Below are 24,200 nucleotides of genomic sequence, written 5' to 3' on the forward strand. Positions count from 1 at the left end.
GAAAATGGAACATAAGCTTTTACATTGACTAAGTTATTCTAAAATTTTATCTCCAGGGAGCCAACTGGAAAGTTTCATTCTGGGTTTGAATTATCCCAGCCTTGGGAGTTGTCATGTGCTGAGATCTGTTTCTATTCCAATTCCTTTTTCTTAATCAGAGAGATTTTAAATATGACATTATGGGTGGTCTTTGTCTGACCACTGCAGACATCGTGCTGTCCAAATAGTTGGCATCCAAAGCAGGACAGGTGAAGAGATGACTGTTTCTTTTTACTGACCTCAAAGGGACCCTCTGTCTACTGGATACCTAAAATTGGAGGAGGTAAATCCCACTCTATCTACTGGCTGCTCATTTTGCTGCAGACATCAGAAAACAATGTGATCTGAATTGTCCATGCAGCCTTTACCCTTGCTGCCAGGACAGTCAGGTATCCCATGCTTTGGCTGCACTAGAATTTATAGTTGCTGGTTTCTAGCGGGATTCCTGTTGTTTCTTTCCTACCTTCTTTGAAAACTCATTTTACATCTCCACCTCCATTTCCTGATGAGATGAGAAATTTTTGGAGAGTTCTTTTTTGGGACTAAAATGCTGTAGAAATACCCATCTAACTGAAATACTTGGGTAAGGACAGTGCGTGGTGGTGTATTCGTGGCACTCAATAGTGCCTCCACCTATTCGGCTTATATTTTTCAGAGTTAAAAACCAGTGTTTAAAATATTATGTAAGCACTTGATAAATGAATTCACCTGAAATGGTGAAATAAGAGTGCTTTTCCTCCAAAGAGTATTTTAAAAAGCTATATAACCACATAGCTAAAATATAGTTTACTTTTCTTTCTTTGTTTTTAAAGTAAAATGGTGTTCTTTTCTTGCACTGAAATTAAAATTTAACTCCTAAAAGTAACAGAAGACACGATGCACACCTCTAAATTCAGCACGGAAGGCAGAGCTCTTCTGATTTTGTTTTATGGAACGAAATCGAAAGTGCTCTGCGTTCCAAGCTGAATGGAACTAAAACTCTCCATTGAGCCATGCAAGGCCAAGGGGGAGCTGCACATTATATTCTCATCTAGGTTTTATTATTTCAAACACTGTACTAGCACATTTGAAAAAGAACCTGACATTCAAGACAAGCAATGAGCTATTGCCCAGCATCACTGATTAGCAGCAGAACTGTACATAGACCTACGTCCCAGGGCAACAGCTGATCTACTGAACGTGCTTAACCATTAGTTTAATCTTATAAATATATATACATATGTTAGTCATGAGCAGCTTCCACAAATTACATTGGCTAGACAGGCTGATGTGCATGCAGTGCATTTTAAAATAGAGGCAGAAACTGATACCACAAAGGATTTCAGGTAGCACCTTGCAATCTCACACCTACGTTTTTCATAGTGGGCAGGAGAATAAAAGCTTTCCCTCCCCCCTTGCCACTGGACAACGGTGCAGATCTTTGAATGTAGACCAGTACATTTTCAAGTTGATTTTCCAGGCTGACTGAAATCAAAGCCCTGGTAGTAAAAAGTGATGGCTTTGTTTTTTCTGATGAATGTAAGTTCTAGGTAACTTCTGGCTATAATGCAGAAATAATTTCAAGAATATTTTTCTACTTTTATAATTAAATATGTATAGAATTTCAGACATGATGTATAGCTAGACAAAATTTCACAGAGAACAGAAATTACTTACGTGGTATGTAAATTACATCTACATAAACTAAATAATGTTAAATCTGTACAGTGTAGTGTAGTGTATCACAATTTGGCAAAATGAATGAAGCTCAGGAGGTCTCCTCTCTTCTTCCTGTGTGCATTCTTTGATTCTCAGTGGGGCAGAAAGAGGTCAAAATGATACAGCAGATAATCTCCTTCCCTCTCACTAGTATCTAACTAATTAGGATTCAAGAGAAGTCGTTTTTCCTGAAGTCAGGTAACTCTACAGCTGTCTCTTACAAGATGTTTTTTGCCTGTGTCTGAATTTGCTACTGCCGCATATTGCCAAGGGTCAGAATGCTGCTTTGGGTAGCCCAGCAGTCTCACCCGGCCTGCTAAATACTCTGCTTCTGCAGAGTTTCTCGGTAGGCTCCTGTGTGCTGTCACACTTGAGTCCTATCCACTTCTGACGTTTTAAGTGATGATCGTAATATGTATTTCTGCAAAGTGTTTAAGAGCGTGTTTCCTTACCTGTGGAAACACAGTAATATTTTATCACCTGCTTAGCAGGAAAAGGGGCCAAAGAATAACAGTCTTTAATATTTTCATGTTTCCTCTGCTACTGTTTATTTTCCTGTGTGATGCCTGACTAAAATGTTTGTTTAATGCAGTCGGACAACTCACCTTACCAAGGCAGCACTTAAGCTGACGGAAAAAACTCACATCTGCTTTATTCTTTCTGCAAGTGAACTAAACTTTTCCTTATTTCAGAGTAGGATGCTCATATTAAATTACTGGAGGAAAGCAATGACTTTTATGTATTTATAGTCCTATTTATTTTTTAAAGTCAATCTGTTTCATAATTTACCCCATTTCCAAAAGAAAGATGTTTAACAAGGACTTTTATTACTTGCAAAAGCTTTTACTTTCCTGTGAAAGCCTTGTGAAAATAATAGTAATAATGTGGAAATTTGTCATTCGGTTTATTTCTGTTAATTATTCCTATTTTTCTTCTTGGGGGGGGGGAACCCAACGTAAAAAACTCCCATCATAAATATTACTCAGAAGGCGTGAATGTTTTGATAGTGGAACTGCTGATCATTTCCATGAAATGTGAGGCACAGTTGGGATTTGGTTGAGGAAGGGGAGATTGTTTATTCGCCCCTGGTGGGGTTTCATCCCCAAGGATACGATTTACTCCCACAAATTTGCAGCGAGTCTAATGACGTGTTGCAAATGGCATGAAAAAGGAAGGCGTAACATCAACAAAGCAGAAAGGATGTTGAAAATAAGTATATGCCAGCTAAGTGCTAGCAGCTACAGTTGCTTCGTGTTAGCCAGTGCCAGATAGCCATCTGCAGTTTGGCACTTTATTTTCCCTGGGCCCAATACAAAGCCCCCTGAATTCAGGAGAAGGATTCCCTTCTGCAGTAGGCTCATGCCTTTTGTCTCAGAAGTGTCTGTCTAAATTCTCCTAAGGAATATCTGAAGTAGGGCTCATGGCTCTGTCATAACTTGTGTTTACTGGTTGGGAATTTAGCTTGATTCATTGAACTCTTTTATCGTGCAGTCCCAGCAAAGCACTTAAACACACACAAAGTCCATACCTATGGGTAAACTATAGGCATTTGTGTCTTGGAATAAGTTTTTTTTGGAAAATGACATTTACAAAGCTGCTAACTGATGCAATACCTGTCATTCCATGTGCCTAAAGGGGACGCTGGTCTGGATGTAATTCCTACAGTCAGCTAAAGCAATATTGCAATCTGCTTTGCTGCTGCTTCTTGTCATGAAAATGTCCACCAGCGCTCACCGTCTCCCTTGCCTAATTCTGTACTGTGACAATATTGACAAGGAGAAAATGCCTACAGAGTCTTCATGGATCTGTGAAGGAAATGTGGGCTTATCTTGAGGAAACCCAGTGGTGCAGGGGATTTCTTGCTGGTTTGTGCAATGGTCAGGTGTATTTAAAATGAGCTTTAAAAACAGTTATTTATGTTTAATGAAGAGTGGTGTAAAGTTCACCTTTCATACCAATCAAAGCCACTCCGTCTGAGAGGAAGTTCACCTCATTCAAAGGACGGGTGGTCCAGTTGCTGAATTTCATCAGGGTTCCTGAAGAAAGAGGCAGCATCAGGTCTCAATCCAGAAAAGCACTTAAACTGGCCTCTATATAGCTACTCACAGGCATAAACCTTTGTCTAGTAGAGCATATTAATCCCAGTAGAACTCAGGCAGAAACCACAGTATGGAGATGCTAAACTGCTGCAGAGGGTGTCCATCCTGGGCACTCCCTGTGGGACTGAGCACCACTTACACCAGACCCTTCTATGCCACTCTTGCAGGGTAAGAGAGCAGACACTTTCCACAACCAAAAATTTGGACCCTAGGAGAAATCCTGTCATCATGGCCATCTGCCAGAATATATGCGAGAGCTTAAACTGGAGATGAATTTTTCCAGCTAAGGGATAGTTCTGTCATTTGAAGATGATGGGGGTTGTTCCAGAGTAACTAAGGGCAGGATTAAGTCCATAGACATTTCAGTTTCCATCACACACCCCACTTCACCTGTACATGCTTCAGCATGCAAAGTAAATGAGTGTTTTTCACACTCCTCAACAGAGCATCTATTGGTTGTGAAGCACCTGGGTATAATTTTTTAATAACTTTTTATTTTTGCCTTCAGCCTCTAGTATGCTTTCTCAAGCACAGCTGACTGGTTTTCTTGTATAGTTCTGATCTTCCCGCAAGTATAGTACCAAGCAGATTGGAGAAGTCCATCATAACAATTGCAGCTATTTCTCCCTATTTATGTCGATCATGGTTATATATATACTGGTATGTTTTCATACTAAACAGAAGTGTAAACTTAAGTAGAACCCAAAGTCAATGTTTACATCTTGTAAACCTCCAAACATCAACATTTTATCTAATGTGTGTGTGCATGTGTGGAAGCACATGTTCCTGCATTAGTCATCCTTGATACTAAGCAGTTCCTTCTGTTTGATGTTTTAAACAATAAGTTATATGATATTTCCAAGATTGGTGTTGGCAATAATTACTGGTAGAAAATATGTTTTCCCCATAGGAAATTACACTGCTGTTTGGTATTATTAGTTCTTACCACTGTTTTCTGACTCTTTCTGAGGAATGACAGAGATTGCTTCCTCAAGAGCAAAGGATAAACTGGAAAGGAAACTAGTGTTACAGTCCTCCAAAAAACCTTAGAATAAGATGGGCAACTTACCAGGAAAAAAGCGTGACCAGATAGTAGTACATACCCTGAAGAAACCTATTTTCAAAAGTTCAGTCTACTTTTTGCAGGGTGTTTCGCTTTAGCATGGGAATCCAACCTAGAATTGATTCATCACTTTGCAATTTAAGCAATTTTGCTTTAGCGTTTAGAGGACTGTTGAAACAGTCTTATTACAGCATGTCAAAGTACAGGTGAGCTGTGTTGCACATGAAAATAGTAGTCTTTGGCAATAATAATCCCATTGAATTAAAATTATTTTCTTCTTCCACCTTCTGCTTGTAGCCTCTCAGAAGGACAAGCAAAACTCGGCATTATCTGCAACTCAGTGTTGAACAGTCATGGATTTAGAAATAGACTGTAAAATCCATGGAGCAGAAATGATGTTTTTCCTGATAGTCTGAAGCCGACTCTTGACTGGGACCTTTAGCACTCCCACACGCTGTAACTAACTCTTAGTTACAAAAAAGATCCATCAGGCAGTCAGTCAGTTTGGACTCTTCAGTTTTGCTACACTTACCATCAAATTACCAATTTACTTGTATATTTTCCAGCTTACCTTTACAGAGGCCAGGAATGGGAATTAAAACTTGCCAATGTTTTGCATATTTTAAAATATTCCTCAAGCATTTTGCAATACCAGATTATTGTGAAATTATCCTGCTGCCAGGCAGATTTATTAAGGGAGGCGTCAGTGAAGCCTTCTGGGAGAAGGAGACGAAGAATTTGTGGAGGTTCTGTGGGAGTCCCTTGTGTGACAGAAGAAAGCATCATTTCAGGCTTTCCTATGTGCAGTACTGCCAGTACCTGACAAAATGTGTCCCCAGTCTCTACTGTGGTCCTTAGCCAACACAAACAACAGTCTAAAATAATAGCAATAATAGCAGTTAAATGGCAAATGGTGAAATAGCAGATGCGTTCTGTGAAAAATTTGACAGTAAATGATAGTTTTGCAAGGCAGAGTATCAGAACTGTCCTGGGAAACTGCAATGTCAATGTGGGAATGAAAGATGTATGGAAACAAACTATAGAGAGTGAGAGACTAATGACAGTGTAATGAGTTTGCTTGGTTTTCACAGGGCATAAGACATGGTTATTAAAACCACTGTACTTCCTCTAAAGAATATTTGCAAGTATGCACAGGTGTACAGAGGTTGGAGCACCATTAGTCAGACCGATGTCATGGGGACTTTGGCTTCCTGAACCATGAAAAGGTGATTAACGTTGGAAGATTTAGTAAGGAAGGCTTGAGGATGAGTTTAAGGGGAAACATAAAAAAAACCCTATATTGTTTTGAGCAAAAGTGCACTTGTGAAGGATCTAAAATTATGGTAGGCAAAGAAATTCATAAGAGATCAAAGGAATGCTGGCAGGAAGAGGGCAGATGAGCTAGATGATGTGCAGGTAATTTAATGTAAATTCCAAAAGTATGGAAAATAAAGGAGCATTGCAAGCCTTTATAAATTACCAAAACTATTAGTTAATTTGCTTAACAGACATAAGTGAGATAACTGACAGAAATAGAATATCAATATGAAGGGACAGAACTTGCTCAGGAAAGAACGGCGGGGAGAAAGGAGGGGGATGGATGGACTTCTGATATCCAGGTGTTAAAGACAGGGAGACCTGTTGAGTGTCCACCAAACCATGACAGATGGGATTCAAGAGACTTTTTCTGATAAAATTCCAAGCCATCCAATGTGCCATGATGTAGTGTGCTTGATGTCTGTAGAGGAAGGAATCTGTCAACATATAGACTGTTCAGCTATGTTCTTATAATGTATTGCCTGAGAGAGAGAGAGAGAGAGATGTGAAGCAGAGAAAGCAATTGGCAGAGAATATATGGCAGTTTGATACAGAGAATTTGAAGGTGAGAGGCAGATTGGCTGAATATATTCACAAAAGGGTAACATTTGTGCTAGGACAGAAATACTTAACATGTCTACAACATAGAGCTCTATTCATCCACTAATCCCCTTAAAATCCTGTCATACTCAGTGGAGAGATATAGGTAACACTTGTCTAATATAGGTGACTACTTTGGGATGAGATGAATTGTGTTTTTTCCACTGACTGTGAAGGGGTGAAAAATTAAGCTTTAGATAGCCACATTTAATCAGGTAAATCCCGTGACAGATATCAAGAAATTACAACCTTCAAGGAAAAAAATAAATAAACTAGAGTTGTTTAGACTAAACAAGGGACAACTGAAGGACATGGTAAGAGTTTTCAAGTAAAGGAGAATAATCCACGTGTCCATGGTGGGCAAGGTAATGTGTAATGGAATACATTGCAAAAAGGTGATTCAGATTAGATTTTAGTTAATGATAAGAATGGAATTCTAGACTGGGTTTCTTAGGAAGATAATGAAACTTTCATCATCTGTGCTTCCTAAGGACAGGATGGATAAGTATCTGCTGAAAATGTCGCAATATCATTGATTCTCCTTAAGACAAAAAGACCAATGGAGATGCCTTCCAGCCCTACAATTTCATACACACTAATTAAAGATGAAAGAGTAGCATCCAGAATTTCAGAACTCTAATGAGGGACAATTTACCATAGTAAGAACCAAGCAAAACAGATAACCAGATGCAACACAGAATGTTTGAGGAAACCAAAATACAGGCAAAAAATGTCAGGCATTAGTTAAAAGCCGATCTGAAAGTTCAGAAAATGTCTGACTGAATGTCTGAATGAATCTGCATTCTGCATGTTGAATGCAGGATACAGAAACATAGTAGGACCTGCCAAAGATAGGTAGGTTACCTCTAGAAATCAGCTAAATGAGTATAGAACTCATGGTAGCACTGGAGTAGGATCATCCATACTGTTTATTAATTAATTTTCTGGTATGGTTTTAGCCTTCTCCAACTAGCATTCTCATACTATTCAGGCACGGTTCAGGAGTTAGCAGTGCCATGCACTCTTCCCTATAAGCAGTTTTGGTAGAGGAAAAATTCAATTCTGTGAAAAAAAGCCATTCTATTCCAGTTGGCCTCAGGGCCACAAAATAGTTCCTTGCTCCGTTTAGTACAATAGTGCAGATACAGTGCATATTTATACCTGCAAAAGCAGCAACACTTTGATCGTTGGAAAGCAGTTGTGAGAAAACAGACTGTGGAAATTTGACTTCACAATTGTCAAAGCAGAAGCTGAGAAATTGATAAGTCAAAGGAAAAGGTGGTGCATTTAATGTTTGAAGGTGAATAAGATAGACTAGGAAAGCCTATGCTGCAGGGTCTCAGAATACCCTATAGAAATACAGAGAATACCCATAGACTGCACCACAGTCAGAAGGTGCTCGCTGGGCTCTTACAAACTCCTCCAGTTCTAGCTAAAGAAAGTTTGTTCATTTCTTGGTGAAAAAAGACAATACCTTAGTATATGGTGGCCTTAGTAAGACAGCATAAGAAGTCTCTCCACTCTCTGTATTCATCTGCTCAGGGGGTTGGTTTTTCAAAATATGGTAAGAGTAGTGGCACCAGATTTGCATTTGGGAAGCTTGATGAAGGCAGAGCTGCAGTCTCCTTTTCCTCTGAATTTGTCCACTCTGGAAAATCATATAGTATGTTCTTCCGAGGTTAATGCTGCTGAAATTGTGCTGTCTGGACCATGAAGTAAAATTTGGCTTCATGTTTCTTCCTGTACCCATTCCAGAGCATAGCTCCTACTAACTTACAAAATAGAACAATATTTTGATGTGTGGGACTTAATAAATTTACACCTACAACCACAATCTTGTTGATAGAGTCAACATAATCTGAAGCCAACAGCAGTAGGGAAATGAAGTGAGCTCGGGTAACCCTTTGTAGTCTTATGTTTATTTTAGTCTGATGAACAAGCTATTAAAGAATGTGTGTGTGCATCCATTAAAGTGTCTAGATTGGGGCTATCTTCACAACCACTCATTTTTGTTGGAAAAGGAACTATTCTGATTATTTCCTGAAATTCATTAGCCAATGAAGTTGAAAAGGTTTTTTTTCTTTGTTATTGTCTCTGTTGTTTCACTAGTATGGCATCTCTTTCTGTCTATTCTTTCTATCACAGTAAATTCATCTGCTTAGCCCAGCAAAGAATACAATATTGTTTTTACGTAATTAAGATACTGACTAAAAAGAGCAAAACCACAGAGAAGGAGATCTAGTCATGGCACCACAGCACAGAGTTGATTTTTAAATTAATCAAGGGTATGTGTATCTCTCAAAGTTTATCAGGGTTAACTCAGAAATACTTAACCCTCTGTTATATTTTACAGATATGTGTACCATGTGCAGGTCTTTTTTTTTTTTTAAGAGTTCTTTCCATACAGACATAGTTCGAACTCACCTTGAATTTCCACAGACAACATAATGTGACCTCTCAGTTTCTAGCGTAAATTTACGATTAATCTAGCCCTAATCTAATCTTTTTCTTGCAAATAAGCAAGAAAATGATCTTTGGATGTTCAATAATCAAGCAAGAAGTTTAAAGACTTGAGGAAAAACACATATTTCAGTCCTAGTACAGGAAATCTCGGTATTGCTTCAAGAATCAAGTATAAAGAGAAAGTTCATCTGTCCCAAGTTAGAATCATGTTTCTTCCCTGAAATTAGCACAGCTTTCCAAGTTCCAGCATAGTTATGTTGACATCCATAGAGTCAACTGACAACACATTGGTTTAGGATATAGCTCTAAAATCTTCAGAAAGTAATAATAACACTGCTAGACATGTGTTTCTTCAAAATCGGGAAATCTTCTATTTCATACGTTATTTGCTTGAATGCATTGTGGATATATCAATGTGTTTGAAGTTCAGCTCAATAGATACAGGTATTCATCTAACAACTGGCTAATTGAATTGGTGGTTAAATAACCCTAAGCACTGAAAAGCTTGATTGATTTCAGTCATTATTGTTCGTGAAAACTAATAATTTAGCTGAAGGATATTAAGTCCTCGCTGTGACACTTTGGGTTAAAGAGCTACCAATGATATAAAGCACTCTTTTCTTTTCTGGATCCTTGATTTGAGCCCAATCGGGGTTCCTCTATCACAAAACCCCCACAAATAAATCAAACACATTTTGGCACAGTTTGTCGTCTCTGCTTAGCAAATGTATGAGACTAAACTGACACTGATCCTTAATCACCTTTAATCCATGGAGAGGGAATGATCCTACCAGGGCAGGAAAAAGGTCATTGACAGGATCATGGGGAGAAACTAAGTTGGCAGTTAATTTCATAAGCCTGACCTGGGAATAAATTAAGGGCTTCCATTTTCAAGGTAATCTGTGTCTATAAAAGATCTGCATATAAGCAGTTAGGATATTTTAAGAAGGTATTTATGTGTTAAAAGCATGATAAACACGGCATTTGTCTGTTAAAACTTTGATTTCATTTTTAAGCTGTAAGGCCTTATTGTTTATGATAATTATATAATTAACAATGGATTTTTTCATTGTTAAACTCTGGTGATCTGGTTATGAATTACAAGGGGTACCAGCAACTTGAGATGGAATAGAATGTAATAAAAATACTTTGGGATTCTACAGCTGTCGCCAGGTATGTTGGCCAGTTTCTGTAGGTTTCCAGCCACTTTTTTTCTTTTTTTTTTTTGAGAAGTGCTTTTCCTTTCCTAGTTGATATGTGAAAAACCCACATGAAGGAATATTTACAGAGGCCATGATACTGCAAAGATTCATGTTATATGCTTCACTTTCTGTGCTTTGGATTATCCCACTGACACAGGCAGACTCATAATATATCAGTCCAGCATATATATAAGTACAGATTTGAAGGAATGGAATTAGACCATGAAAATTCAAACAAAAAAAAAAAACTAACCCAAAAACCACTGAAATTGGCTTTAGACTGTTAAACCAGATAAAGAAATTGAATAAGCAAAAATACGTTGGCAGGAAAAGCTAAAGAGCTTCTATACATTCCTTTCCTAGAAATCCTAGGCTGATTCAAGACCAAATCTTTAGAGCCTGTTTCCTAGATGGGAATTGAGAGCGCAGAGGTACTGGGCTTTTACCATGCAGGCAAAGGATGAGAAAAGAATAAGCTTTGTTCCTTTCTTCCAAAGTCTTTTCAGGAAAGGACTGCAGTTCGTGTATCCTCAGTGGATAGAGATGGCTTCTTGAGTCAAATCTCTGTGAGCCGGGATTTAGGATTCAGCTCCAGGCTTGATACTGCAAACCATCCATGCCAAGTAGAGTGCTCTCAAGTCACTGTGCGGGTCTCCAACTGGAGTTCTGAAGTGCTCACATTCATGTCCATGAGAACTCTCTTCTCATTTCAGGACCTGAATATCCAAGTTACCAAAGGAACCGATGTATTTGGTGTTCATCTCATTTACACATCTCATGGCAGTGTTCTTAAAATGCTGAATGTTTTCATGATTTATCACTGGTTAAGTTCCTCCTTCACCAAGCAGGTAGAACTCTCTTGCTTTCAGTAGAAAACTGTATCAACTGCACAACTTCTCATATAGCTCATGCAAACACTGCATATATCTTCATTTTATGACAAGATCAGTTTATTTCAGTTGAACCAAGTATCAGTTAGGGATTGATGGAAGACATACCTATTTCAAACTACAGGACAGGTCCGATCCTTCAAATACTTAACATTATCACTTTAAGCATTTCTGTTAAAAGCAAAGAGGTAGCAGATCATATGCAGAAGTGTATGTTTGTGCAGTATTGTGTCCTCCAAGCCTTTTGTGTTGGCTTCACTAAGCCGGTTTAGAGAGGGATTTGAAGTTCAACAAGTACAGTTTTCTCACAGAGACACGTCTTGGCTTTGGGTACTTACCAGACTAGCCCTTAGCTCTGTTTTTGATGTATTCTTGATCAGATAGCTGTGAAGATTTTGTTATTTGATCACTGTAAAATACAATGTTCAAGGTAGTAGTGGGCAATTCTAAAGGGACATGATCAATTTGGCTCTGTAAATTTCATTATTGTTAAAGAAATATATTTTTCAAGGACTAATTCATAGTCATTATGTTTACACAATGCTTTTCACTTCAACTATTCTTAAGACAATCTACAAAAACCACTTCATTGTCATAGCAGCCTGAAGCATGTTTTTAAAATGAGGAAACTGAGACATACAGATTTTGTAATTTGCACAGGGTCTCAGAGGACTTCAGTGGTAGTTCAGAAAAATTCCAGGCCTCCTGACCTTTCATCCCACATTCAGTCTTATCTTTCACATGTAATGATTTTTCAGAATACTAATTTCAGTCTTACTTTGTCTTTACTAAACTCTAGATATTTCTTTCTTCAGTGAGTAGTGGGATACAGTGGTGAACGCCAAACAGGCTGAAGCTACATGTTCACCCTAATTTTAGCACGGACACCAAGGTCACAACTCTGATATAACTTCCACACAGCCCATTATTGCAATTCCCTATGTTTGCATTTTGAGCCAGGGTCCTGCAGACTCCTGGATGTGCTTCAATTTGTGCAGTGACTCATTCTACAGATTTTGGTGAGACAGCTTCATCACTCAGGAAGTTCAGCACGTGGGCTCTAGGTTGCATTTTATATTGTACTTGAAATCATGACAATCAAAACCAATAAACATTTTTCCAGGGCTCTTGGTAATGATTCTGGGAATCTTTAGATTTTCAGCTAAAGGAAGCATTAGCACAGGTTGGAAGTCTTTCCAGCGACTCTAACACCAGGTAGCAAGCACTGACGAGGTGATCTCACAAGATGACTTTCCTCTGCATAGCCTAGTGAAAGATTTCAGAGGCCATTCATTTTGTATGTCTCAGCTTCTGGTTGTGCCCAGTTCACAGCCTGATTTTCAGAGCTGCTGAAATGCTCATAGTAACAGTCCCTGGGAGCCTTTTGAGATGGCTTTCTAATTACACACAAAAAGCAAGTGAATCCTTCCAAGTTGTTTCCTTTGAAAAAGCAGTTTGGTATTGATGAAATAAGGAAACAGAACAAGGGTTTTTTTAAAAGGAAAGAACTAAATATTCAAAAAATGCCAAGGTTAGCAGAGTATGGCATTAGGAAATAGCAGAGACATTTCTCCCTGAACTTGTGACTTAGCTTTTGAGAAAAATAGCTTTTCTGAAGAAGCCCAGTTTGACATTCCAGAGCAGCAAGAGAGAAGGTTACTGTTCCTGCTCTATGATGGTATCTCTTTCAGTACAGCTTTCCACAGACATTAAACATCTTACAATGTAACATGGATTAGAGGGAAGCAGTAGATTTAGGATATTTTGGCCTTAGTAAAGATTTTTACAGTGTCTCCTGTTACGTTCTTATAACAAAGTTTGGAAAATATGACATACCTGAAACAACAGCTAGTCAGATGTAGGACTGTTTGGAAAATGGGGTTCAGAAGGATTTTTGAATCTGGGAAGATGTAGCTAGTAGGGTTTTGTAACAGTCTTATCTTCATTCCTTTACTATTCAGTAGCTGTGGGATGTGACTGATGGAATACAGTGCGTGTTTACTCATTTTACAGATAGTACCATGCTAGGATATGCTGCAGATACTCTGGAGAGGGAGAGGATCAAAATGACCTTCACAAGCTAGGAGAAGTGATTGGGGGGCAGGGAGAGGAGAATGCTGTCATTCCTTAAAGAGACCAGTTGTTCTGTATGTACATTAAGTACAAGGATGGTAAATCACTGGTTAAACAACAGTTCTGCAGGAAAAAATCCTGGGAATATCATGGGTCACAAGCTGATGTGGGTTAACATGTCACGTTGTAAAGTGAGACATGATTTTCGTACATATGAAGAGGTACATGAGCTGAAAGAGCTACAGCTCTACTGTTGGAGAGAGAGACACTCTCCAGCATGAGCTGAAATACTGCATCAGTAAAATTCGAGAGAGAGATGAGCCACTGGCTGTATCCAGCAGAAACCAAGCAAGAATGGTAGCAGATCTAGAGAACAGTACCTGAAAGGAGAGATTTTTGGAAGTATAAGTTATCTGACCTTTGTAGGTATTTGCCGTAAGATTAATCATATTAACTGTATTTACAATTAGAGGAGCTCAGGGCAGCGTGCTTAGATATGAATGTGGCAAATACGTATGCTTATCAGTTTCCTATGACAGTAAGGTTCATAGTTAATTGCATATGACATTAAAAAAGTAGTTCCTTTTATTGTTTTGCATTGTAATGTATTGTGCTGTAAGAGGGAAAAACAGTATATTATGTAGTATCATGAACATGATGGCAACAACACATCTGTAATTGTACTTCTTTGACTGTTTTTACCACCATTTTCAGTTTTGCAGTGTCCCACAAAGGTCGTGACTGTTAGCATACACAGTTCTTCAGGTGTGGTCATGTTATGCGATTTCTGTAATGGTACTGCAGAATTCTGTCTCATCATCCTCCTACTATTTATGAAACATAATACATGATTTGATTGGAATTTTGATTAAATGTCCACAGTGAACAACAGTCATCTTAGGAGTCTCTGGTTTCTGATTCCATTCTTTACATTAATTTAGAAGCTTGTAAGGGAAGAGAATGTTTTGATTTTTTTTCCTCGTGTATGTTCCTTACCAGTTCTTCAACTTGAATTTCATTTGCTAGTGTGTTAATTTCTTCTGTCTCCTTTTTAGGTCTCTCTCACATTTCTCACTGCCTGATCCTCACAAACTCACTAGCATCGTGTCCTGTACAAATGCTGCCAATAAACTACTTATCCGTTGACTAGATCTTTAAGAAATAAGTTACCCATGGTTTTAATATGAAGCTGGACTAGAATGTTAGGCCAGGATTCATCCCACTTCAGTTCAGGCACTTAATTCAAGTTAAGGTCTAAAGGTCTTATCGCTGAAAAGAGAGTCATCTTGAGAGGTGATTTGACCCACCCCAGAAATGATCAAATCACCAGGTGTGTTCAGTGTTTATTTAGAGATTTCAGTAATGATTACTACTTTTTTTTATATTTGTGGTGAATCTAGACCTTATTCCTTGCTGTGATAACATCTCATCTAATCTAATCCTAATCTTTTTTCTTCACTTCCAGACTATTTCTTCACCCTTTACAACCTTTCCTTTTACAGGTGTTTATTTTCAACCAAAGTTTATTGTGTGAAATGTAACAGAGAGCTTTTAGAAGACCAGTAATTTTTGTCATCTGGTTGTGTTTATTGAAATGCTTAAGAAATTATAGATCAGTAAAATGCTATTTTCCTTTGTAAAATCAGTAGCAATTAGCATTCTCTATTCCCCAAGCCACAGGACAGGGTGGTTCTTACGAAGCAGGATTGTTATCAGCTCAGCAATTCTTTATTTAAAGTTCTTTAAACCTCTTAAATGTACCTTCTAGCCCTGATATATTCTGTGTTCCTCACTGTTGCTACTTCTTGATACCTCACTACACAAAGAGAAATTGTTATTGCCAGAAAAAGAATATAGAGAGAAGAAACCTCCTGAATGCACAGAACAAGAAAGTTGGATGCAAAAAAAAGAAAGTCATTTAGCTTCCAAACAGTGTAATTATCTTCTTTAGCTACTCCCTTAGCCTGTACAAGTTCTGTTGTAGGCCTCTTGTTTCTGATACATCTAAGGAATATTTTATTGTTTATTTTTTAATCTTTTAATGTTTGTTCTTGGAAACCTACTTTTGCTCTTTGCAATTTCCTCTTACTTAACGCCTGCTGAAGTTTAAGTTCCTGTTTATTGGCTTCCCTAGGATCATGTTTCCAAAATTTGAAGGATTTCTGTTTGGTTGAAATAGACTCTTGAACCTTGCCATTCATCCGGTTTAGCTTAATCCTGCCTTCCTGGTTCCCTTTCTTACACAGTACACAAGCCTTCAGAGATGGTTCCTTTTAAATTACTGTCATTATTGCCTTTGCTGTCTTACAGTTTTACCTTTAGGATCTTTATGGCTAATCTAAGTTTAATAAGTGTGTGAATTCCACTTCATTTCTTATTTTTTACTGACAAAAACATAAGAGCAACTCAGAATATGAGCCAGAACCCACCAAGAACAAGAGGTAGACAGAGAAACCAGTAAGATGGGAGAAGGGGAGCACTTACTGTTCCCATTTTTGCTGTATGACTGAACTGGAGGTGGAGACCTGGCTGCAGAATCCCAGTAACGTTGAAGGAACTGGTATGTGTCAAGTTCTGCACTGATGGCCAGCAGTGTTTTCATTCCTGGCTACCATCCACTGCTGATGCTGCAAGGTAATGGCAAAAGTTCTGACTGCAGGTAGGCTATCCACCATGTCCTACTAACAAGAACCTTATTCTGGACTGGAAAATAGAAAGCCCGGCATACTGAAATCCTCATATAATGGGTTGGGTAAAAGTGCTATTGCCACAGATAGCCTGCCAAATCAAGGGTCTTGCACTTAGTGCTTTGTAAAATCTTTTAAATCCATAGTAAGCCACATCCATCACCTGAAGGACCAGCACCTAGGGTAGCAAGGGCTGCTCTCCATTTTCTGCCTTTCCTTCCAACACAGAGCAGTGCTTTTGACAGACAGCTAGCTTCATTTATAGGTAGGCATTTTGAGCATTAAAGTCACATTTGTCACATTAGAAACAGGAATCAGTCTGAAATTAATTAAATACCTATGGAATTCCTCGTTGTCTTTCACACCTCTCACTTAAGGTTTTCCTAGATGATTTTTGAAGGTGCATTGTAACGTGTGTCCTAAAAACAAAGGTGTATAAATGCATTGGTGTTTGGAGCTGAATTGAGAAACAGAAGACCAGTGTCAGGGTATGAACTTAATAATGCTGTAGATGGACAGACTTTTGCCAGCTGTACCACAGGATGCGGTTGCTAGACACAAAACTGCACAGGGGCCCCTTTGCCGAGTAGAATAGGATGGGACCAGCAAATTTGCTGGATTGTCTATATGATGTCACATTTGCAACCCTTTCATCTTGTCTAGGAGAGGAAGAACTTGCACGAGCTGCATTCAATGTTTAATTGAAAAAGACAGAGCTCTGCAGGCATATAACTGAATTGCATCTTCTTTGGCTGGCTCAGAAGTAGATACTACTTTCTAGGATTATTTTTTTTTTTGTCACTTGAGAGCACTGGCTTTGTCTTTTAACATTTGATCTCTGGAGCCATCACTCATCTCTCTGGTGGCGTTCTGTTTCCTTAAGGCACTGCTGGAATTCAGCCAACTCCATGTTTTGGTCACCACCAAAGACCTATGTGCTTGCCATTTCCTCCCCTATCACACATTGTTAGAAAGTATTACTCCTGTGTCAGAGCATTATCAGATCCAACACTGTCCTTAACTGTTTATGCACAAAACTTCATTGGTTCAGATTTTTAAAGTTGTCAAAGTCTTTCCATTTTCTCCTGTTTTTCAGGAGAGGATTTAGTATTTTAGAATACTTTCAGTCATTCTAGGACCTGGAAATTGAAATGCTTTAAGGTAATTTAGCCATTCAGGGTCTTCCATTGGTTTTGCAAACTGGTGAAAAAGGAGAGGAACACTGCCCTTCATTCCCACATATAGTTTATGAATGTCTCTGTGATCCAACAAGCATAGAGGCTTCAGATCATGAGGACAGGAGAGCCTTGGCCATCTTATTAGCACAGTAAGGTGACTGGGCAGAGAAAAAGGATAAAAGAAGTGCTAATTCTTTGGATGGTGATATCTGCACATTTCTTCAGTACAGCACTGATGTCAGAAATGGATAGCCCCTATTAAAACTGGTTAAGTCTGAACATGCTTTGGAGGACCTCTCGCTATCTGCAGACATAATGCAACATTGATGGTCATGTAGCAACTCTTGATTCTGCACTTGAATACATGAGGTTTATTCTAGCAGCAAAACTCATAATCTAACAGATGTGTGCTTGTTCAAAGCCAGGTTTTAGACTGTGAGCTGAAATTTCTTGCCGAACTTCTGTAGGTTTTGTTGTAACAGAAGCCAGGTGTCCTGGTTTTGGCTGAGACAGAGTGAATTTTCTTTCTAGTAGCTGGTATAGTCTTATGGCTTGGATTTAGTATGAGAATAATGTTGATAACACACTGATGTTTTCAGTTGTTGCTAAGTAGTGGTTATAGCAAGTCAAGGATTTTTCAGCTTCTCATGCCCAACCAGCAAGAAGGCTGGAGGGGCACAAGAAGTTGGGAGGGGACACAGCCAGAGCAGCTGACCCAAACTGGCCAACGGGGTATTCCATACCGTGTGACGTCACGTCTAGTATATAAACTGGGGGGAGTGGCCCTGGGAGGGATCACTGCTCAGGAACTAACTGGGCATTGGTAGGTGAGTGGTGAGCAATTGCACTGTGCATCACTTGTTTTGTATATTCCAATCCTCTTATTGTTATTATTGTCATTTTATTACTGTTGTTATTATTATCATCATCATTATTATTTTCTTCCTTTCTGTCCTATTAAACTGTTCTTTTTTTCCTGATTCTCTCCCCCATCCCACTGCGGGGGCGGGGAGTGAGTGAGCGGCTGCGTGGTGCTTAGTTGCTGGCTGGGGTTAAACCATGACACCAGGCTAGGTGGACACAGTGTGATCCTTCTGTGTCAAATTGTTTAAATTTATGAATATTTAGGCATCCAGGCAAAGTGACCCGCTTTTCCAAAGTGCTTAGTTCCCACTGCTGTCTAACATACATGGGATCTGCCAGAACTCAACATCTTATAAAATTAGACAGCTTTTAATTAGATGTCCAAATGTTAGACTCGGTTATTTACGTCTCTGAGACAGTATCTTGCAGATGAACTCACAATAAATTGCACTGAGCCGTTTTTAGTACTTTACATTCCAGAAAGGTAAGGCTTAGACATTTGGTGTCCAGTCCAGTCCAGTCCTGTCTGGGTAAGTACAATCAATATTATGCTGGACTGCAGTTTTCAGTGATACTTATATTTGTCGTTATTTCTATTATTTGTTATGTTGAATATTTGAATGACTTGCATATTGAAATGTCAATAATTTAATAATCTATTGATTAATAATGCCTTTTAATGTATGCTTAGTATTTAAAAGCCCACTCTTGCAAACACTTCATGGGTGATGTATCATGCTTACCTTTACATTTGTAAAAGTATGTAGTGAAAGCTAGACATCAAAGTTCCTTCTGTGATCAGGAGAGAGAAAGTCATCGCCATGGGCTGATTCAGGAGCCTATAAGATAGATGGATAGAGTTATGTTCCAAAGGGGTCTTTCTCTTTCCATTAATCATGGAATGAATTGGGGGGGTGACTTAATTTAGTCTATATGCCCTTTTTAATGATTCACTTAGGTGAGATAAATTCTGCCCTTTCTGTCAGTGGGATTCTTTTTGGTGGGATTGTCAGGGTGGTGACTGCTCTAGTTGCCTTAATTTTGCAGGGTTGGGCCCGTATTGTTTTTTCTAAAAATGTGCTGTGTACTTAAGTTATTGCATGTTTCTTTTTCTGCAGCCAACATCTTGTATATGGCAAGCCAAGAAATGATGAAGGTTGTGGAGAGAGACAGTACAACTATAAAGCAAAATTTAAAGAAGGTAACTATTTAATCCTCAGAGTTTTCTTGGGAAGCCCACATGCATGAGGAAATGTCATATCCAGTTATATTTGTGCAAAACCAGAATTTCAGCAGGCTTGATTCTGCTTTTATATGTTAGTGTCATTCCGTTGACTTTGGAAAAGCCATTAAAGGGGTCACTGATCATTAAAATGTCATCGATCCACACCTTTGTAGATGTAGCATTTACCACTGTCAGATGTAGTATCCCATCTGGTATGTTTTCCTTGGTGCAGGAGAAACAGTCTATGTTCTGGCTAAGCCTAAGATGTGGTTCCCGGTGAGGCCAGTAGTTGCCTGGGTTCTGATCAGACAGGCAGATGGCCAGTCAGGACATGAGTGCAGGCTGATTGACCAAATCCTCTGACTTTGCTGCTGGACAGGTCAAGCAGAACATGTACCATCTGTGTTGTGTGGTGTCAGTTAGTATCCTGGGATTCTGCAGGCTTGATTTTTTCCATGGCATGAATACATAATAGAGAGGAGTCAGCAAAATTATATGGCTCCACAGTTTCAGCCATTCGACTGTAGTGTAAGAGAAAGATACAGAAAGTGCATTCCTTGGGGTCTAGAGCTACTGCTACACAAGTAAATGAAGTAGTTTCGGGGACCTTTCTCCTGCACCGAACTTTCTTGTCTGTACGGATTTATTGTTGAAAGAGATCCTGGTACAATTTTGGTCTGGATTGATAGCATTCTCTCAGTCAATTCCCAGGCACAGTTCAGGGGTTGGCAAAGGCCAGGAACTGTTCCTAATTGGAGTTTCAATGTGGTCACCCTGTTTCGGAGGCAGAGAGAATTTAATAGTGTGGCCATGGTCAGACAATTCCAGGTGGCTTATGAGCCAGAAAACTGTCACATGTAATGAACTACTATTGGTGTAGCCTCTGTGTGAGTAGATAATCAGGATAACATATTATTCTACTGTGTCCCCTTCCTTCCCTCCATTTTTTTGTATCATCCCTGACTTTTTGCTGGAAGAATGATTCCAGCACTTTTCACTGGCAGAGATTTTCCTTGGAGAATGGAATTTTCTGGGACAGAGGTCCTAGATCTCTAAGATTACTTTGTGCCTTGTAAATAGATAGGGTACAAAGTTCACTTCGTAGATCAGTCTTTTTTTGGCTGAAAATTGATTTATTGTTTACTTATCCCATTTGCCTTCTCTGCACTTTGAAAGGTATGTTCAGATAGTTCTACTTTTTTCAAATGAGTTGAAATAGCACACATGAACAAGGAATGCTACGCTGCACTAAGCATGCCTGGGTTTTCACGTTTTTATTGCAGAGCATCTGAAGTTCTGCACTTCAGGGAGAATCTCAGTGAAGAAACTGAAGGGCTGATCTTGCAGGCTGCAAATACTCTCATTGTCTTAAACAAAACTTCCATGGGTTGATCTAAAGCCCAATGAATTCAAGGAAAACGGTTCATTTTACTGACTGAATCACCTCTCCAAATGTCAGGGAGCTGCAGGGTCTGCCTGTTCCCTGCGAGAAAGGGAACTGGGAGCCAAAGGTGACCCCAGCACAGGCAGTGCCCTCACCAAGCAGGGTCCAGTCCCACAGCACCCAAGCAGGGCAAGGTAGCAGAGTCTATCGACTGTCCCAGATGAGGCAAAGCAATGAACCAGGTCCAGTATCCCTTCAGAGAATCCAGTCAGGAGCAAAAGGAGACAGGAATAGAGACAAGGCTACGATGTGGCTCCAAAGTTCATCCAGGAGGGATGGCCAAAGACATGACAGAAGGCAAGCTGCAAGGTGGGATCCATCCAGGCAACAAGTTATGTACAACGTAGGTCCAATGTCAATCTAGGACACAGGGCCAGGGTTAGGGCTGGAGACAGATGCTCCTACAATGCAGCTTGAGAGGCAGAGACTAAAGGCAAGGGACAGAGGTGGAGACCCTTGAACCCACAGGCAAGGAGTGTGGGTCAGAGTCCCTGGTAAGGCCTGTTAGTGCCCTGAAACTGAGGGTAAGACTGCAGGTTATCCTGTTAGTCAGGGTGCAAAAATGAAGAGTTTGCAGGAGCAGGACTTCAGGTGCTTTTGGAAATTTTAATCACAAGCACACCTGCTTGAAGTTAAGTGTAAAAATCTGTTGGATGAGGATGATAGTGGTGACAATCAGCTGCAGCTCCAGTGACTTCAAGTGGTCTACTCAGATGCTTCACATCACAAAAATACTTATTTCTTGTACTGAATGAAGGCCCATAGCCAACGGTAAGAGTTTGCAGGTGTCCTAGTCTGCTTCATCTGTGCTTTTGTTGACTCTGTCAGTCTAAGCATGGCCTTGGCAGGCAGGAGCTTTTTTAAACCTGTGTTAACTTTCTTTTATTGATTCTTCTATGTCCTCATACTTTTAAAGTGGCAAACATGCTCAAGAAAACAAAAAGCGAAGCGAGCTTATAAGCAGTTGGCAAACTGAAGAAAAAGCAGGTCTAAAAATGAAGCTACATGCTTCTCTTTTTTCATCTTCTAGTAATTTCTGGGAATGCAAGAATTAAGGAAAAAAATTGACTTGGCATTATGTTAAATTTGAAGTGTATTGACAATAAAAATGAGCTTAACTTATAAAGGTTGGAAGTTTATAAAAACAGGAATTATAGTCCAAGTCGCTATAGAACTGGCAAGCTGTCACTTCAAAAAATTTATACTGTTTAGTAGTCGCTGTGATCATATGTTAAAAGCCAATCTTAACACCTGACTTTGCCAGCTGCTGTGGAATAGAAAAGTTATTTCTGGATCTTATTTGCATTCTGTGATCTGAAGAAGAAAGAAGAAGAGACACTAAATTATTCCAATCTTTCCATGCCCAGGTTTAACTATAATTATTACTAGTTAGGGACCAGGAGAAATTTTATCTCCAGACCCCAGATTCTTAGTCTAACAGTACTAATTGCTCAGATTTATGTTGAAAGAATGGGAGCTGGAATATTGTTTGGATAATTAAGTGAGGTATTTCACTTATAATCTTCTAAAGACAGAAGTTGTACACATTAAATAGCAGTGGAACTGTATGAGGAGGATGGAGACCTGTCTTCTAACAAAGTAATACATGATAGAGCATTTAAAATATTGGCTCTAAAGCTATTCGTCTGGATCAAGCAGTACATGAATGCAGGCTTCTTACTGCCATGGTACAGGGAGTTATGATAAATCACAAAATCCAAACAAATAAGATAGGGGATACTGATACAAGATTTGCTCAACTTTGATGGTTAATTATCATCAGCTGATTGTGTCTAAGCCAGCTGAGCTACGTTCTTTCACTGTAATAACACCAACTCCCTTTCCTAACAGAAACTGGAGGCAAAGATACTACTGCACTAAAGGAAGTTTATTGTAATTCTTGCACAAAAGGAAGTGGGTGTAATTCCGTATTCTGAAAAGATGGATCAGCATTGAGCATCACAGAGCTTTTACAAATAGAATAAAAGTTTAAAAAGGAAAGAGAAAATGGTTATGTTGGGCATTCGCTAGCGTGCCTGCAATGGACAGTGATATTTCTATATAGAGGCTGTCTACAGCACTTAACTTTTTAAGTCTGCATCATGCCACATTCATTGCTTTATTTTAAGACTTAGTCTTACTGACTCTTTTTCCATCAAGTAAGCTTATAAACCTGTTGTAATCAAGAAGATACTGCATTAAAGGGTAAAACTAGGGTGCTTACAGAGGAAATTTTGTTTAAAAAAATCACCCCTCAGATTTTATATTTACTGAGATATATTTTGTTCATTACTCCATGTGTAATACACAGTAGTCCTATTTTTAAGTGTAGGATCTGTTCCAAAGCCCATCTAAATCAATAGAAGAGCTCCCACAGACTTCAGGAAGTCTTGAATCGGTTTAGCAGTGAACTTTCTATAGTGGTTCATAATTTCTTAAGACCATAAATCATCTCCTTCAGCAACTAAAAATCATGATTCTTTTGGTTAGCATGTTAAACCAAGAAACACTTATATGCTCCTTGAGCTTAGTTTTGCCAGTGGTCTGGTGTAACAGATACATTGATTGTGTAAGGAAAAAGACAGGAAACATCTGAAGCAGAGATACAAAGATGAAAAAAAATCCGTTGTCTGAGAAGAATCATTTTAAATCAAATGGGAAAAAGTATAAACTGGAAGTTTATGGACACATGAACCTATTTTCACTCAGATTGAGGAAGTCTGTATTGTGAGTGGCTTATAATCACCCATATATAGATGGTTAGGTGAGGAAGAAATTCAGTTTTGAAAAAATTAAATGAATGAAGTATATGACTACCACTTACTGCTTATTTCAATGGTGTATTTAGAATTTAAAGTAATACATGTTTATATTACACCAATAATACCATACAAAATGTGTTCTCCAAGAGTATCAGCTAAACAGTGATATGCAGAGATTTAGAGTAAAAATTGCAAAAATGAAGCATTTCCTTTCCACAGAAAAGTGCTAGGTTTGTCTTTTGAAAAATTGTCTTCGATAGAGAAAATTTTTAAAACTGAGCAACCAAGAACTATTTTGGCCCCTGAAGCAGCTGTTCTGATGTTGCCCGGTGCTTTTGTTTGAGTCTCTGTAGACATCCACAGGGGTTTAGTAATTATGCCCAGTGAGAAAAGCATGATCTGAAGATAAGTGGTTAACAGAATACTACAAATACTTTGCCTGCCCACAGCCTGAGTGAGCTGCTTGCCTACATTTGTGAAAAACCTTCCAAACACTCTTTCTGAATAGGTGCAAAGTGCTCTCTTGAGCCAAGAACACCTCTTTTTTGGCTGGTCTCACATCCTTTTTGGCCTGCACTCCCTGGAGGTGCAGAGTT

At 39.0% G+C, this 24,200-nt stretch overlaps 1 protein-coding gene across 1 annotated transcript in view; it reads left to right on the forward strand.

Moving 5' to 3' along the window:
• LDAH (lipid droplet associated hydrolase) overlaps window positions 1-24,200 on the forward strand; it is a 127,082-nt gene that overhangs the window by 90,657 nt on the left and 12,225 nt on the right. Inside the window, exon 6 of the mRNA XM_075049049.1 lies at window positions 19,292-19,374. Within this exon, the coding sequence (XP_074905150.1) occupies window positions 19,292-19,374 (83 nt within the window). The remainder of the gene's footprint in view (window positions 1-19,291; window positions 19,375-24,200) is intronic.

Source organism: Buteo buteo, chromosome 17, assembly GCF_964188355.1.
Source record: "Buteo buteo chromosome 17, bButBut1.hap1.1, whole genome shotgun sequence".
Classification (NCBI taxonomy): domain Eukaryota; kingdom Metazoa; phylum Chordata; class Aves; order Accipitriformes; family Accipitridae; genus Buteo; species Buteo buteo.